Source organism: Chenopodium album, chromosome 27 (assembly GCF_948465745.1).
Source record: "Chenopodium album chromosome 27, dcCheAlbu1.1, whole genome shotgun sequence".
Lineage (NCBI taxonomy): Eukaryota > Viridiplantae > Streptophyta > Magnoliopsida > Caryophyllales > Amaranthaceae > Chenopodium > Chenopodium album.
The window spans coordinates 22904205-22922831 of record NC_137860.1 but is presented as its reverse complement, the minus strand read 5'-3'; the positions used below and the strand labels follow the sequence as shown (position 1 = coordinate 22922831).

General features: G+C 33.1%; 1 protein-coding gene across 2 annotated transcripts; it reads right to left on the bottom strand.

Moving 5' to 3' along the window:
- Nucleotides 1-10084: 10084 nt before the first annotated feature.
- Nucleotides 10085-14678, bottom strand: LOC145620975 (protein CYTOSOLIC ABA RECEPTOR KINASE 9-like). 2 transcript variants are annotated; one of them, XM_081675715.1, is made up of 6 exons: nt 14432-14678; nt 12932-13215; nt 12675-12810; nt 11325-11583; nt 11082-11214; nt 10085-10632 (listed from the first exon to the last, which is right to left on the bottom strand). In XM_081675715.1, exons 1-6 carry the CDS (start codon nt 14583-14585, stop codon nt 10336-10338), a joined length of 1263 nt encoding a protein of 420 aa, XP_081531841.1. In that variant the 5' UTR covers nt 14586-14678; the 3' UTR covers nt 10085-10335. The 2 variants fall into 2 exon arrangements, with proteins under 2 accessions (XP_081531841.1, XP_081531842.1); XM_081675716.1 differs by having other exon boundaries at nt 10086-10632; nt 12932-13176.
- Nucleotides 14679-18627: the final 3949 nt, after the last annotated feature.

The window sequence follows — 18627 nt, the reverse complement described above, 5'->3', positions numbered from 1 at the left end:
AGTTTCATATATATATACACTTGACTTTCTAGTAACCTATATTCTTTAAAATAAATAGAAGACGCCGCATGTATGGGAGTAATTAGGATTAGTTGCAAATTAAATGGGAGTAGACATTTCAAATCTAGCCTTAGAACACGTACGTACACCCAGCCAGTCCATTTCAGAATATCATTTCTATAATTATTACTCTTTCATTCCCTTCTTTAAACTTAAATAAAAATATTCACTTCATACTTTTGCATACGATGTTTGTATAGTAAAAACTATAGCACGACCAGAGACATGAATCAAGAATTTATCTTCGAAAATAATCACTCTTGCTCAAAGATCGTATGTATTTTCTTCAAGCCAATCTTATTCAAAGGAAATGGTAGAGTATTAAAACCAATCATGGCATGGGGATTGGGGATTTAACCATCAGTTTACGTTTTTGGCTGCGTTGATCCTTTTATGTGGAATCAAGAACCTGATCTTAGGTATGGTCGTTGCATCAACATTTCAAGTCCAAATGATCTTACGTGAGGGAGCATGATAGAGTATAAAATCATCAATCATGAGATCTCTAATCATTAGCTTACGTACCCTAAGATAAAACACAAAACTCAAATTTTCTTCTATGTCCTTTCTGACCATTTATCTAGGCAAAAGGTTTTGTGTGAGACTGGACTCACGTGAGACCGGGCTCAATAACAAAAGTCCAATAAAAAGGCGCGGGCTAACTAAACCCGATCGCGAGGCCCGCAACACCAAAAACATAATAGTGGACTCACGTGAGTCCGTCTCACCCAAAACTTTACCTTATCCGGGTTAAGTTTGGTGTTCCTTGACTTCTTACTAAATTACTTGGAATCTTGGATGAACATTTCATTCCCCAAATTAAAAAGTAAAAAGTTAATAGATATAATGAAAATAAAGGAGATCGATGAATCTAATAAATATCATACATGACATACTATATTTCACAAAAATTATTAATCACGTTATTAGTTAGTAAATTAATTAAAATAGATATTATAATAAGATCAATTGGATGTTGGTGTAGTGGTGATTGGGACTACACTTGGTAAGGAGGACTTATGTTCGATCCCCCGTAACAACAATTGAGAGGGGATTGGAACCTAACCACCCAGAATTGATCCCGAATCCAGATTAGCCCAAAGGGTGAAATAGGTGGAACACCAAAAATAATAATAATAATAATTAGTATTAAAAGTCAAAATGTGTCAAGTAAAAAAGAAAATATTCAATGAGTTTGAACTCACTATAAGACAAATATAAATTATTAGCTAATTTAAGACATTTCATATAAGCTTTTGAACATCTCAACTTTAGAATTTATATAAAAGTTTACATATTTGACATATCAGATACTAACACTATGTTTGGATAACAAATTAACAATAGCAAAAGGAAAAAGGGAGGGGAATGAAAAAGAGGGAAGGGAAAGGTAGGTGAGGGGAGGGAGGAGACCTTCCATTTTCCTTCCAAATCTCTTCAACATGGAGGAATTTGATTTATTAAGAATGGAAGGAAAATGAATCCCTCCAATTCCCCAGAAAATCTTGCGTGGACCTGCTTCACAATAATATTATTGTGGACCTAGGTTTATATACACGTAACTGGCATTATATTCAACATAGTGGCCCCTAATTTTAATATAGTAACCTTATTTTTAACATAGTAACCTTTTTTTAAAACTTGTGTAACCATTAATATTATCATGAACTTAAAGTACGAAATTATGTCGAATAGTGACCTAATTTTAACATAGTGATCTTTATTATTCATATTGACCATTATATTAAAAATATCATTAAAAAAATAACCTCTTATAGCTTTTAATGTCACACTCGTGTTTATTTCAGCATAGCAACCTTTATTTTAATATAGTGACTTTTTTTTATTAACAAAACAATCATATTGTCTCTAATGTTAGTGGTTCACAATAAATTAGTGTGAACCAGATCCATTTAAGAATTTATACCAATTCCCTCCCATTCCCTCTTTACATTAGATATCCGATCTAAATAAGGGAGGATGCATCCCTCCATTTCTTTTCTCTTCCTTTCCCTTCATTTCTCTCTATCCAAACATATCGTAAAACTAATATTCGCCCGGTATTTTAATTTTTATTTGCCGACATTAGTAGAGACTAGAGAGTGGAATACTTGAATAGCATTAGATGGGATTATAGGAATTGGGAAGCGCATGCATACGTGAAATACGAATATACCACTTTAAACTTTCGGCGTTATTAATTGCACATCACTCATTTTGAATTGTCAAAGCATATAATTTATGAAATTAAATTAGCAACGTTTGTAAGGACAAGTTTTTCGATCTTTATCTATTTGAACTACTTTCTTGCATTGTACCCATTCTATGGCTTAATTAGGGTTTTATGTGATGAAAGATTTTATTAAAAAAAAAATGTTGAAATCATAGACTTAGGCCCTATTTGATTCACCTTAATTTTGCTGAACTGAAATTATTTTTACTGAACTGAACTTAATTTTACTGAACTGAAATTATTTTTACTGGACTTAAATATTTTTTACTGATACTATTTTAATTCTTCTTTAAGAAACTGAATTTTACTGAACTGAACTTATTTTTACTGAACTGAAATTATTTTTACTGAACTGAACTTATTTTTACTGAACTGAAATTATTTTTACTTAATATTATTTTTTAAGGTGAAGAGAACAGGGCCTTAGACTTTTATTTGTTTGGAATAAATCTAGGAAATAAATTCAAAACGAATCAAATTTAAAGAGAAAGGGAGTAATAATGGTAAGGAAAATTACTTCATTTGTTAAGAAAAGCAACACCGGATAGAAGACTTCTTGATTTGATCAATCGTTCACCTTCTAAGGAGCTTAAAGTAGTAAAAATATAAGGAGAGTATATAATTTTAAAAAGGTGATTTTATTTAGTATGGAGTACTCTGTATTGATCTGACTGTATGAGTAGCTAAAACAATTGCAAAGATATCCTTAAATAGAATAATTATTACGACGGAATGTGTTGCAATTAGCGGTTAAGTATTCAAACACAGTCAATGTAAATCCTTATGTAAAGGTAGAAAATGTGATAAACTATGGATGAAAATAGGTAAAATGTATTAATAAAACGATAATACTAGAAACACAATAATAAATATCCAAACCCTACCAATGAGAAATCTCAACAAATTTAAACCCCGATGTTGCTATCAAAAAGAAAAGTAATACAGTAGTACGTACATAATCAATAAATAGAATAATTTTTTTTTTTTCATCCGAACAACTTATTAATGCCACACATCCCATGCAATTCGATCATCTCCAACACAAGTACATCCATCACACAGTTTGAGCAATCCCATCAAAAACCTCCCACATAATTCATGATAAGCATATCCTCAAAATTAGTTGAGCAATATAATAATCTAATCCCAAGTAACCATACTACATAGTAATATGGTTGTCCGTTCTTTCTTTGTCCATGATCTTTTACAAAGGTATCAGGAATTGATTTTCAGTTGTATAAACGAGGTTTATATATCGAAGTACAACCTAAAATAAAAGACTAGGCCGTTAATATTAGCCCATTAGCTAAATAAAATACTAGGGCTTAACAAATGACATACTCACATATGAGCGCACACTAATTTAGGTTGAGCACAGGTCCAAAATCTTTCAAAACTGGCCTTTTGGCAGTGTAAGCTACAATTATCCAATGCAATTTGGTGGACCAAGGACCTCATCGTAATATTAACGGTCTAACCTGTCTAAACTTTTATTGGTAAAGTCAAGTTTTTGACTTTTTGCTAATTTTCATGATTATTTGCAATTATAAAGTTATTGCTAATTGCCTATATTATTTTCTTAGCACTTTATTAGCATTACGAATATCCTAATCACAATACAAAAACCAAATATTTATACAATACTCTATATATCCTAGTTTAATTTATATTAGATGCAAATGAAATTTAGTCATTATATCTGTGATCCTTAAACTGACTATTGATACACTAATTTTTTATTGGCTGATTTAATATATATTTTAGTATCAAAATTAATAATAAATCATGTATCTAATTTTAAAAATTCATTTATTAATTTTGAAATAACTTTTGAATTTGTTACATAATTTTCCCAAGTAATTTATGAAATCAGGTTTTTATTATTACTGAAATTAAATAAATTATTTTTGAAAATATAAAAAATATTTAAGATAAATTTTAATTATAAGATAAAATTTTTATAATTAATTTTGACATAAATATAAATGAAAAATTATCCAATAAAAAACCAGTATAATGGTAGTCATTCTTTCCATAGAATTTTCATAAATATCGCCAAAAGATTTTTATTTTAAAAAAAACCTAGTCACTAGTCTAGAATGAATTTTTCCATGTTTGGATAAATCCACACTAAAAACCTAACATCTAGTTTTTCATGGATCGAATGTCAAATGGAAGCTCATAGTTAATTTGTGTTCAATCCATTCTCATTTAATATAATTCATATCTTAATTCTAAGTTTGTATTGAATTCTACATACATACTTAGCTTCTACTCTGTGCATGAATACATACCCCGGCCACCTCAACAAAATAAGTAATTGACTTTACCGACAAAAGAAACATGTATGTGTATGTATAGACTGATTACTATTTTCAAATTTTAATCTACGAGTATATAGTTAATGACTTTACGCCGAATTAAGATTCTAACAATCGCTTTTACATATAGAAAGCTATTACTTGATTAGATTACATAGAATAAAAAGTTAAAAACTCAATCAACTTATCATGTTGGAATTTGGGGCAAATCAAAGTCCCACACTAAATTGTAGGGGAATAAAAAACATTCTCTTAAGTTGAAAATGTAATTTTTAACGTATTACAAAACATGTTAAATTCATAATCATAGTTTAATCATGATTAAAACAGATGAATATGCAACGAAAAGAACTCCTATCCATTTTCAATATGCAAACAAAGATGAGAACAAATAAAGATTAAGTAAACGATTACAACCTATAGCAATTTCATTTTCCAACTTGTGTTGGGGCATAATAACAATGTAATATAAGTCTATATCACTAAGCTTATCTAAAGCAGTTGCACTTATCTATCAATAATAAAACAAGGAAATTAAATTATCAAGAGACTTTTCTTCCCTCGATAGGTACACCTGGACAACGTATGAATTTGTCACCAAATTAATATTCGGCGTGCATGCATGTAGTTCACGTTTTACCAAATACTAGTAGTTTTCATAGGTGCCTCTTAGAGTCCAATGATTGCAACAAGATCAACAGTGCCGGTCCTGACATTTTTGGGGCCTTAGGCAAAATTATTTCCAAGGGCCCCTCTATGATAAATTGTAAACACTATAATCCTAAATCGTAATACGAAACATGATAAGAAAGTGTTATAAATATTTTTACTCCCTCCGTGTTTTATTTAAGTGATACATATTGACCGGCACATAGTTTTAGGCAATTTAATTGATTTAAATAAAATAAGAAGTAAGTGGGGTAGTGGAGTATTAAAAAATTGTTAAAGAAAGATAGTGGGGTTAATAGTTTATTGAAAAGTAATATATGTGAGAAGAAAAATATAATAAAAAAAAGTAGTAGTGGGTTTGGGTGGGGACCATAGAGGAGAGAGATATAATATTTTAATGTATTGTTTTGCCAAAAAAGGAAATGTATCACTTAAAAAAAACACGGCCGGAAATGAAAAATGTATCACTTAAAAAAACACGGAGGGAGTAGGTCATTTTGACATGTAATAAATAATTCAAAACGGTTAAACTAAATGTAATAACAACGGAAAAAACAATTATAAGACATACATGTATTCATCTATACAAATCGAAGTAAGGAATAGAAGTATAAATTAATTTTATAAAAAATAAGTGAATATAAATACTTGTACTCCGTACTAAAAATAAGAACCAATATAAAAATTATTTAGTACCTCAAGGCTCAATAGCTAGATGGAATCCTTAATTGAAAAGGAACCATTCTACATATAATAGAGACCGAGTAATAAATCAGCGGATGACTTTAAAAAAATAGCTTATAAGAAAGTCTATATAAGAAAATATGAAAATAAAGCTTACAAACTTAAGTGAACATTCTAATACAATTCATTACGCATAATACCGTACCCCAATTTATTCAAACCCTTCATCTTCCATAAACCGTAATATAGAATAATGAAAAGCCACCATGTTTAACAAGGCAACAATATGACAAAGAAAATACTTACAATGTCAAAAAAAAAAAAAAAAAAAGATAAAGATAATTACAATGTCCAAAATCTATATTAGAAAATAAATGTATCATTTAAATTAGAGGGCATAAAAAAAAGTGGAGTTTCATCATATTTGGAAGAAGAGATGGATGTTCAGACTACGTGAATGATGGGGATTAAAATCTACTCTTAATATTCAGTCATTCATTGAAAACCCAAAACAGACATAAAAGTAAATCATTGGAATAAAGAATGTTTAGATTTTCAATGAAAATTTATGCTTTAGAATTAATGTAGTGTGATTACGGAGTAGGAAGGGTGAAAGACTTTCCCCTTTAATAAGAATCAAACAACTGTACCAATTTGATTTCCATTGACTGCGTACCGTCAATATTTTCGTGGGCCCCCCTGGTCCTTGGGCCCTAGGCGGGCGCACTCCCCGCCTACCCTCAAGGACGGGCCTGAAGATCAATTAATTATGGAACTAAATACTTCCACGATTTTATATTGGTCTTATGAAACATGACTACCACAATATTTTAAGGAAATGTTTTGTGTGAGACCAGATTTACTACCAGTCCAATATATCTTAAATTAATAATTTAATACATGTCATGAATAATGTAATATGCATCCTCCGATTTACATAAATGCATGATTCGCTAACTCTATATCATGTATCATTTGCAATAAGTCAAATCCTGATTAACTCCAACCTATTGGCATTAGTCAACAAATGGAACTAATCATAATGTTATGAAAGAGAACGGTTGTAAGCCTGGAATAGACAGCGTTTTCTAACCATATGTAGGAAGATACAAAAATTTTGAATTTATCAAAATAAGTTCATAATGCTAGTTGCAAGTGGAATTAAGTTAGTTCGTCAATTCGTCCCTTTCATTTTCACTGCCATCCCTTTACATAATCATCACCACATCCTTAGTAAAACGAATAAATTGTGCATGTAAATTCGAGGAGATGGTCAAGGTGACATCAATTACCTTTGGTTTGTTCAAAAATTCCAACTCACATCAACTGAGTTTTCAATCCTGCAATATACGCAAAGCATACGAGTATCTTATTGATAAATTATGGGATTACGTACAACTCATGTAACTCTTAAATTATTACTTTCTCCAAGGGGCTCTTAAGTAAGCTTTTGTACGTAAGAAGTACCAAGGTCATATGATGATATGCACTTATTCCTATAGAGTATTATGTATAATAATTTAGGTACATACGTACGTTCAGTGGGCCGGGATGATTGTTATTCTTTATCTCTCTATTCAAGCTATGGTTTAAAGCTTGTAGAATTCGATGAAGGCATGTCAAGTTTAGCTTTTGATTTTCATATTGAAATTCTAAGACCACTCCATGTTATGCAACCTATATCAAGTAATTTCGGTGTACATATTTGTAGACACTACTATTGTATTAATTACTGGTGTCATACATATCTAAACCTTTTCAACCTTATATTCTTAGGGCCTGTTCTCTTACGTTGAAATTCAGTTCAGCTCAGTTCAGTTCAGCTCAGTTCAGCTCAGTTCAGTTCAGCTCAATTCAGTTCAGTTCAGTTCAGCTCCTAATTTCCTTCTCTTATAAATTCAGTTCAGTTCAGTTCAGTTCAGCTGAGTTCAGTTCAGTTCAGTTCAATTTAGTTCAGCTGAGTTCAGTCAATGAGAACAGGACCTTAGTGTGATAAAGTTGTAAATCAAATTTAGGTAGTTTTTATTAAAATGTACGATATTAATTACGCACATTTAAATATATTTAGAATAAAAGAAGACCTAAGTTGAGTCACGTCAGTGAAAGCAAAGGCTAGAGGGGGGAGGGGGGCATTTACATAATTATTGATTAGTTCAAATTCCTAATCCATGTTGTTGTAAGATGGGATATCCCTTTAAATCAAAATTATCAATTGGTTGAATTTCTCTTTCAATTACCTAAGGTTTGATATTTATTTAATTAATTGAGAAGAACATGACTATGCAAATTCAAAGATCATCAATCCTATTGTCTCATATTGCTAAATTTATGCCTAACATCACATCTTCTCCTAATTAAAGTTAGTTATTGGTTCAATAGTCGAATTGTAGTATAAGTACATCTTCTCGTAACATCTATCTATATTATTATTAAAACTCCAAAGTAAGGAGTGTCATTCCGCCATGTGTCAATTTTTTTATTTTATTTCGCCACATCATTTTTTGTACTAACATATAAACTTGCCACATAAGCAATTCATATTAATGATGTTTCAATTATTAGTAAAAAAAAAAAAGTTTTTTCTTCAAATTTAAAGTTTGTAACCGACATTATTTATAATGGTCTTAATTATTTGTCTTAATGAATAATCATATTATATCATTATTGAATTGCTTGAACTGGAGCAATTTGTAAAGATTGTACTCGATTATCAATTGTGAATCAATTAGAATTCTACAACTGAATAATGAATGGTGAGTAATTAATGAGTAATTAGCCACAAATTATGATTGTTGGAAACGATTCACTTACCCTGGCCTCTTAATTGGAACAAGTTTTGTAGGCGAGTATTTTGATATCTTATTTGTATACAACATAAAAATTTGATATATCCTACGTATATCAATGCAATTAAATAGTTATTATTTTATATTTATTCACTTGAGGTCTGTTCACATTTACTAAACTGAACTGATCGAACTGAATTGAACTGAACTGAACTTGGAGCTAAACTGAACTGAACTAAACTAAACTGAATATTTTATGAGCTGAGTGAAGGAAATTATGAGCTAAACTGAACTGAAAATAAGCTGAAGTGAACAAGCCCTTAATTATAAAGATTGTTGAATATTAACCTTATAAATTTAGTTTTTATCAAACTTATAAAATTATAATGAACCGAGGCATCGCCCGGGCCAATAACTAGTTTACACATTACTTGGTTAAGAGATAGTGGGGAGAAATGAAGGAAACGAGTTTCCTTATTTAGTTAAGGACTTAAATGGAGGAATTAATTTTTGGACTTAATTTCAGTAATTAATTTTTTTTTTTCTTTTTTTGGTTCATTGATGAATGATTTATTTAAAGTTTTTTTTTTCTTCGCTAATTGGTTAGCTTTGTTATCTTTATTCTAATTTTAAAGGAAATGAATTTTTTAACCTTTTATGGTGGACACCAAAGCTTTGGCCTTCACTTATATATAATAAAGATATTTTTGTTATAAAAAAAAAATAGTACTTGTAGACAACAATATTACATGCATTCTCACTTCATTTATTTTACCTAAAATAATATTTTAGGGCCTGTTCTAATACGTTTATTTTCAGTTTAGTTAAGTTTAGTTCAGCTCTAATCAGTTCAGTTTAGTTCAGCTCCTAATTTCCTTCTCTTATAAAATATTCATTTCAGTTCAGTTCAATCAGCTCTAATAAATTCAGTTCAGTTCAGCCCTAATTAGTTTAGTTCATTTCAATTCAGCTGAATTCAGTCAATGCGTTGAAATTCATTTCAGTTCAGTTGAGTTCAATTCTTTTCAGCTCCTAATTTCGTTTTCTAATAAAATATTCATTTTAGTTCTGTTCAGTTCAGTTCAGCTGAGTTCAGTCAGTGAGAACATGTCCTTAGTTTGATTTTTTATTATCTTTTTGGTCAAATTTGACCGGTAGATGTCATACTTAAAGGAAAGGATGTAGCATGTAGCTAGAGAAGCATAAGATAATAAAAGATCAGGTAGTTACCAATTAGTACTCTACTTTTTTTTTTTTTTTTTTTTTTTTTTTTTTTTTGAAACCAAGTTACCAATTAGTACATAGCTTAGGCAATAGGCAGGATAGATCAATGTCAATATGTCATTCTGGACATTATCCCATAATATGATAACTGAGAAGGCCTAGATTTGAATTTCTTATCCTGACAAAGATACGAGAACGAGATACAACTTACAAGTCAAAGTTTGTCTATTAGATTAATAGATACAAATTTCTAATTTATACCACCGGTTGGGATATCTCTCAGTTAATAATACATACAAATATCCTCAACCCCCAAAATAGTTGGTGAACATAGCTGCCCAAGATTGCATTCCAATAATTAGGACTCGGTCAATACAGTGTCGCTACACTTAGTGCTATTGTTAGTAGCTGTAGGAGACTTGGGTGCATTAAAGCTAGAACAGCCGCCGACTTTTGAAGTTGATCGTTGAAGCTTCACCAAAGGAACAAGAGACTGTACAACATCGGCCATAAGTGGTCGGTAATCAGCCTCTGGCTGCACACACATTGCTGCAATAGCAGCAACCTGGATAGCTTCCTTCATCGAATACTGACCTTCCAACTCTGGATCCATGATTTGTACAACTCTCTCTCTATCAGTGAGCTTTGGCAATGCCTTTTGTCCATAACAATTTCAAAAGAGACAAATATTAGAGGATGAATCAGTTAGTCACAAATCAAATGCAGAGGATGAATACAACATAAACGTGGTGTGATGAAAATTGCATATGCATCAAAACAGAAGAATGTATTTTTTTTCCAAGCACTTGTTTATAAAATAAGAGACCAATATAAAACAACGGACCTATCATCAAATATGGCAATTTGAATCACCTTTTCACTTTTTATAGTTCTCACATTTCAAGACTGAATGGATCACACTATAAGGCCACAACAACAACAAAAACTTTGTAACTCAAACTATATGTTCCCTTGAAGGCTACTTGATTTTCCAATATGCACCCAAACACCAAATTTTAAGTTTTAACTAAGATGCTACTTGTTGCCAATAAATCCTCCTGTGTCCCCAAATATATGCGATAAAACTAAAAAGTATAAACTTACCCAAGAAACAAGAACACCTTCGCCTTGAGGTCTCTTCATGTCAACTGGTACCCTGCCTGTAAGCAGCTCCAGGAGGACAACCCCATAGCTGTATACATCTGATTTTGTGGTCAAATGTCCTGTTAATGCATACCTACATAAAATAATTAAAATATATATACTCCGTAGTATAAGAAAATTAAGAGATGAAACTTATTAGGACCAGAGCAAATTTTAACTAAGAAAAGACAGTGTGGCCCTTACTCAGGGGCAACATAACCCTGGGTGCCCAGGACTCGTGTGGATACATGTCCACCTGCTTTCTCAGGTCCAAGCTTAGCTAATCCAAAGTCAGAAACCTTGGCATGGAAGTTCCTGTCGAGAAGAATATTGCTGCTCTTAAAATCCCTGTGAATCACAGGAGGGCTCACATGTTCATGGAGATATTCCAACCCTTTTGCAGCATCCAAAGCAATTTTCAACCGTGTCTCCCAATCCAACTTGGAAGGAAAAGCATTTGAACCTAAACAGAGATTTTGAACATGTAAGATAACCACATTAAAATCTCACTTCAAGGAAGCACAGGAAAATCAAAATGAAAAAGTTATCATAGATAGAACAAAGATTCATTCTAGCATCAAAAACTGTAATGTCTATATCTGTCGCAGTAAAATTGCAGTGTTCTGAATTTAGGAGATTCAGATTTAAAACAGGTTATAGACAACAAAGCCTCTAGATCTAAAACAGGCTATGGATGAACAAGACTAGTAAACAATGAGGCCTTTATCGAAGAAAACAGAACGCCAAGACCGCAGAATGCAAAGACCTTTATCAAAGAAAACAGAATGCCCAGCAATTTGTCCGCATTCAAACAATCAACGTTAAACTTTCACCTGTCTAAGGACTATGGGATGTTAAAACATCTCTGTTTCAACTATTTCCAAAAACTCTAAGCATTTCCAATGGTCCATCATAGATATTATGGTAATTCTTTATTGGTCACAATACTCGCAAATCACAGAAGACAAATAGGCCATAGCAAGCAAGAATTTGACTGAGTTTGGGAAACTTTTCTTGTCAATAAACTGATTTCTTTGAGACTTGTTCACAACCCTTTTCTGGTTCAACTGTAAAAGGAAAAGTACAAGGATCTCATAAACACTCTAGAGTAAGCTCACCATGACAGTTTATCAGCGAGAAAAGCTTCCCAAGGAAAGGGCCTTCTAAGATGTCATCAGAAGTATCTTTTTTTATAGGCCTACATTGGAGCCAATGTGACAATCACAACTACATTTTTTTTATCCAAACACTAATACTGATTAATTTTAAAAACAAATCAAAGCAAAACAAAGAGCAAAATCTACATCACAATACAGATGACTAAGAAGTCATTGGATATATCCAAGATAAAGGATAAATTCGCACAACAAGAAAGATTAAAGAAGCTGATATAACTACATAAATATAAATGAGTAAAGAACACAATGCGATAGTTCAAGATGAAAAGGAACAAAGCAGAAAAGAAAATCTTAGTTTAAGTCACCATGTCCCTTTACACATCATGCAACAAAGGTGGAAAAGGAAAAACTTAATTACTAAAGGCCATATACATACCTCTAGAAGGGTACAGGTGCTCTTGCAATCCACCATTTGCCATGAACTCATAAACCAGCAACTTATGATTACTATCCGAACAGTGACCAACCAAACCAAGCAAATATGGAGAGCGAAGTCGGCTCAACAATTCAACCTGCATATAAAAGTGACCAAACAAACATCAAATTGTGACAGCATAGAAAAACAAAAAAAACAAAAAAAAAAAACAAAACAAAAAGGGATTGACTTTTGGTAATAATTCATAGAGAGCAAACCTCCATTTTGAATTCCTCTTCTCCGTGCTTTCCAGCATGGTCCATCAATTTAATAGCAACTTTCCTCCCATCATTAAGTACTCCACGATACACTGAACCAAATGCACCTTGCCCTATAATATTTGACTTGCTGAAACCACTAGTTGCGGAATTGAGCTGCTTGAATGTAAACACTTGTAATCCCTTCTCACAAGCAACTTCAAGAGTCGAACTTGATACCCCACTTTTGTCATCATTGTCAAGTCCTTCAAATACACAATTGAAAGACATATGGAAATGCCCCACTTAGGCAAAAGAATAAGATGTCAGGCTGAAGAAAGAAAATTTCTACCAAAATAAGTGTGTGATGATTAAGTGTTTAACATATATGTGCATCCGAATTCGAGACATGCAAACACAGATTTTTAGCTTGTAACTCCTACTTCTATATCCCAGTGCAAGCAAAGGACAAACTTATCTGAACCAAATAAAATTAAATTGAGAAAGAGCGAAATCTTTTCACATATATGAGACTTTAAATTAACTTTCAGTATTTTTCTTGATGAATGAGGCTCATGAGTCAATATTTAAAATCGGGATCAAATGCAGCTGCTAAATTGTCTTTAAAAACTTCAAGCCATCGCCAAAAATCTACTTCCAGCAGCTAAAGGAAAGGTCTTGTTTTCTATACCATACATTAATCCAAAATCCATAAGGGATTAGATTAGTTTGCCTACCCGTTTCGAAAAACCATGCTAATTCACTCCCATGTTCAATCCTAGTTGAAAGCATAAACACCAATACAGTGGGCATAAATCATTTATGTGACACTGCGCATATGTTAATCACTCGTCATTTCATCTCAAGTACCTGTGTTAATCCTCGATAGTCCAACAATTATCCAACAACTTGGCACTTCATAAAACTAGAAATTCTTCACCAAGCAGATCAAACCAAATCAATCACTTTCCCATAGTATATTCTTCCTAGTTCCTACTACCTTATTTTGAACTAAATAATCTGGTTTTTCCAGGCACTCGGCTTTTCCGGACACCTGGGCAACCCAGCATTTCCACAACAAAAACTCTCCTTACAAACAAAAGTCCGAAACACAACCACTAGTTGTAGTTCATTTGCATAACAATTCACTCAGTAGGAATTTCAACTTCAGTCCCTTTAATAAACTTTTTCTTACATAACAAATGATTTATACAATACACTCAATCATTTTCTATTTTTCTTTTTTCCTCAATACTCCAGATATTTTTATTGTACATTCATTCTTCTGCTTCCACTTCACATGTAAACATTACATAATATATACAAACACATTAAACTCAATTAAGTACCAAAAAAAAAAAAAAAAAAAAAACACTGAATTTATAGATACACATTAAACTCAATGAAGTCCTAAAAAGCTAAAAAAGGAAACAAATTTACGAAAAATCAGAACAAATTTCAGACAAACAGAGTAAATAAACAAAACCAAAATTTATAAAAAATGAGAAAAATGTAACATACTTTGCTGAAGATTGGAGCGTTTAGCGACTTTGTTACGAATGTAGCAATAATAACTAAAAGCAACGAGCAAAGAAACCATAGAAATCGACGCCATTATCAAAGAAACAAGCAGAGCAGCTCTCTCCTTCTTCCTGTAATACTCTTCCGACTCCATTTTTACTACTTTCCTCAAAAAAATAAAATTGACGAAGAACCCTAACCCTAAAAAGAGGGAAAAGTGAGGAAATTTTGGCCCATTGAAATTTGAAAGAAGCAGTGAAGTGAAGTAAATTTTGCACGGGATGGTGGTGCGCACTTTATACGAAGGAGAAAGGGACGTACAAAAAAATATTTGAAAAAGATATGTTTGTGAAAATGTGTTTGGTTGTTGACTGACATCAGAGAAGACTAGACAAGACATTTTTCTGACTTTTCTTTTTTCTCGCTCTTTTTTGAGTATGTGAGAGAGTGCGTTGGGAGTGGTGTGAATTTGTTTGTATGTGATTTGGAGAGTTAAGGTTGTGCACGGCCCGTGTTGATTTGGGCTATTTAGCATTAACCCAATTTGAGTGATCAAATGCAAAGTGGGTTAGACAGAAATGATTTGTACGAGTACTCCCTCCGTTTTTAAATACTTGCTCCATTTTTTCATATGTGGAGTTTTAGGAGAAATTTGAGAGAGTAATAAAATATAGAGGTAATGGGGTTGGTGAAAAAATAAAAAAATTGTAAAAAATCAAAAGTAGTAGAGATAATTGAAAGAGTGGAAAAATGGAATTAATATTGTTGGATCCACTTGGTGTGAGATATTAATTAAATATTGTAAATACTTTCTAAATAAGGAAATGGAGCAAGTATTTAAAAACGGCCGAAAAAGGAAAGTGGAACAAGTATTCAAAAACAAGGGGAGTAATTTTTTTGTTGGAAAAAATTATTAAAAATAATACGGAGTACAATCTTTGAGTGGTCTGAATAATACTTGCTCCGTTTTTTAATACTTTCTCCATTTATCCATGTATGTAGTTCAAGAGAAATTGGATAAAATAATAAAATATGGAGGTAAGGAGGTTAGTGAAAGGTAAATTAGAGGAGAGAGAGTCTAAAGGTAATACTCCGTAAAATATAATTCTATTGGATCCAACTAGTTAAGAGAAATGTATTAAATATATTAAAGGCTTTCCAAATAAGGAAATGGAGCAAATATTTAAAAATGTCCACAAATGGAGTGGAGCAAGTATTTAAAAACGAAGGGAGTACAATCTTTGAAGGTATCCGCTTAAAAAAAGATAGGAAAAATTGTTAAAAATAATCCCAACTTTCGCTGGTTTGCTTAAAATAATCCCGACTTTGGATTATTTTTAAATAATCCGAACTTTGGGGGTTATTCGCTTTAAACAGTCCCAACTGGTTACCCAACCTATTATATCAAGTCACATGGACACGTGGCACCACAAGATTGGTTGAAATTTTTAAATTTTAAATTAAAAAAAAAACTAAAAAAGTTATAAAAAAAAAACAAAAAAAAAAAAAGTAGCCCACCACAACAACCTCCCTACCACCACCATCCGGTTGCTTTTGAACCCCCAACCACCGTCGCCGAACAACCCAAAAGCCGGCGCCGGCTCCAAACCATCCCTCCCTCACCCCGGCGCCGGCTCCAAACCATCCCTCCCTCGCGCCGGCGCCAACATTTCCCTCTTTCTTCCCCCTTAATCACCTAACATCCACCGGAAAAAAAAAAACCTGAAACCTCAAAAACCCAAGCCCATCGCACAAACCCCCCCCCCCCAAATCGGAGCTCCACCACCCTCGGAACCCAGTCGCTAGGGTTCCGAAGGGGGGGGGGGAACATTGATTTGGGTGGTTTGGGTGCTGTGGGCTGGGTTTTTTTTTAAGGGTTTAGATTTTAGACTAGGAGGTTCACGGTGCGGTTTTGGGGACAAGGGAGCCGGGAAAGGATGGTGCCGACAGTAGAGGAGGGGGTCTAGTCTTGGCCGGTGGGGGACGGGAATTTTCATTGTTGGAGGGAGGAGAGACGCCGCCATGCCGGACGTGGGTGGTGGTGGGGTTGTAATGGCTGGGTTAGGCGTTCTTTTTTTTTAAAAAAAAGTATTTATTTTCAACCATTGTTGTGGTGACATGTGTCACTTAAAAAATATATATATTTACCTTTTCAACAGGTTACCGGTAACTTGGGAACATTTTGAGCGAATAATCCTCAAAGTTCAGATTATTTAAAAATAATCCAAAGTTGAGATTATTTTGAGCGAATCGGTGAAAGTTGAGATTATTTTTATCAATTTTTCCATAAAGTTATGATCGGTTATTAACCTTATTAAAAGATTATATGGGACACTTGTCATTATTTTATTGGTTTAACAATTTAAATATATTATTTATTTAATATTTTAAATTTTAAATTTTTAAAAGATTGATATTATTATATTTTTTATTTTTCATTGAAAAAAAATCATTCTCCAATTTGTTATATACACTCGGGTGTACCGTACACCCAATAACCCAAGGTTAGTTCTTGCTCTTGATTTCATGATTAAATGAAAAACAATCATCAAAATGGGAACAAAATATTCATGGGTGTACGGTGTCCCCAGGTGTATTGATGATCTCTCCTACTAGCCACCACTACCATCGCTGCCTTTTGGTCCCGGCCGCGCCCAAACCCCCTCCCACGACGATGGCGCTGACCCCCTCCCCGGCTCCCTCTCTCCCGAAAACCCTCTTCCTCCTAACAAACAACCCTCATCGAAAACCCCCTTTCCTCCGCCCACAAAACCCCCTAAAACCCATCCCCGACCTTTGAAAACTTTAATGACGGCGGGGAAGTTCCAATTAGGGTTTTTTTTGCCGGTGGGGGAGGGGGATAGTTTTAGGGGGTTTCTTGGAGGAGGGAGGTGGGTTATGGGCAGAGGGTCGGGTTTGCTGATTCATGGAAAAGGGAAGGGGGCAACACGCGGAAAGGAGGAGGGGGTCAGTGTCGGCATTGGGGGAGGGGGTCAGGGCGTAGCCAGCGCCAAGGAAGGGGAAGGGTAGTGGTGGGTGGTGGGGGAGGTGGGTGGGGGCTGATTTCTTACTTAAAAAATTATTTTATTTGTTTTTTTTAGGGAAGAAAATTATTTTAATTGTTAACCATAAACTTTAAATTTAAAAGTTAATTAAACTATTAAGCAAATACATTAACAAATAAATAAAATGTTAACCGATCGTTAAGGTTACAGGTAAAATATCTTGTTTAAAACGGAAACCCTCTAAAGGTTGTTTAATTTCAAAATAATTAAAATGTTTGACTTATTTTTGGCGGACCACTCAAAAGTTGTATTATTTTTTACAATTTTTCCTTTTTTTTTATTTGAAGAATGTTGTACGAGTAATTTGATTTTACAAGTAATACATTTTGTGGCCAATTAACCAGATTGGTAAACAAAAAAGACCTTTTGCAACATTTTGGTAAAAAAATAACTCCAGCAATAATTTGTTAAATAAAGTTAACCCCATGTGACAATTTGGTAAAAATAATTAATTCATACGACATTTATACTTGTAGGCGTCATTTGAAGTGCGCCTACATTAAGCATGTGTGAATATGCATGGCACTCATAGGAAGTGGGAATTGACATATACGATTAGGGACACGATTAAGGACAAGGAAAGTAGGGAGCCGCCAACAAGTTTTAAGGAACTTGTAAACCGTTCACGGATCATTATAAGGAAACCACGATTAAGGGACAACGATAGGCAACAACCACTAGTAGAAAATACTAAATGTCAAGCGGTTCAAACCCCTAATGGGAAGCGGTTTTTGAACCGCATGCTCTTAGGGGGCTTGCCATTGGTCTTTTAAATGGCAAGCGGTTCTGAACCGCTTGCCATTTGTAGTGAAAGGGCAGCGGTTTTGGCGCCAAACCGCTGCCCATTACACCTATAAAAAATAAAAAAAAAAATTTGGGGTTTTTTTCACGTAAATTAATTCACAATCACAATATATATAAAAAACATTAACATTTTCATTAATTAATTGTAGTAATATTACATTTCAGCCAAAGAAAAAATATTAAAAAAAAATTAATACAAATTGTAACACCAACAAAACAAAACATTAAAAAAAATAAATAAAAAAAAACCAAGCAGCAGCCCCTGTTCTCTGTTCTCATACCACGCATCATCTACCACCACCGCAATAATCACCTCAATCAACCTCC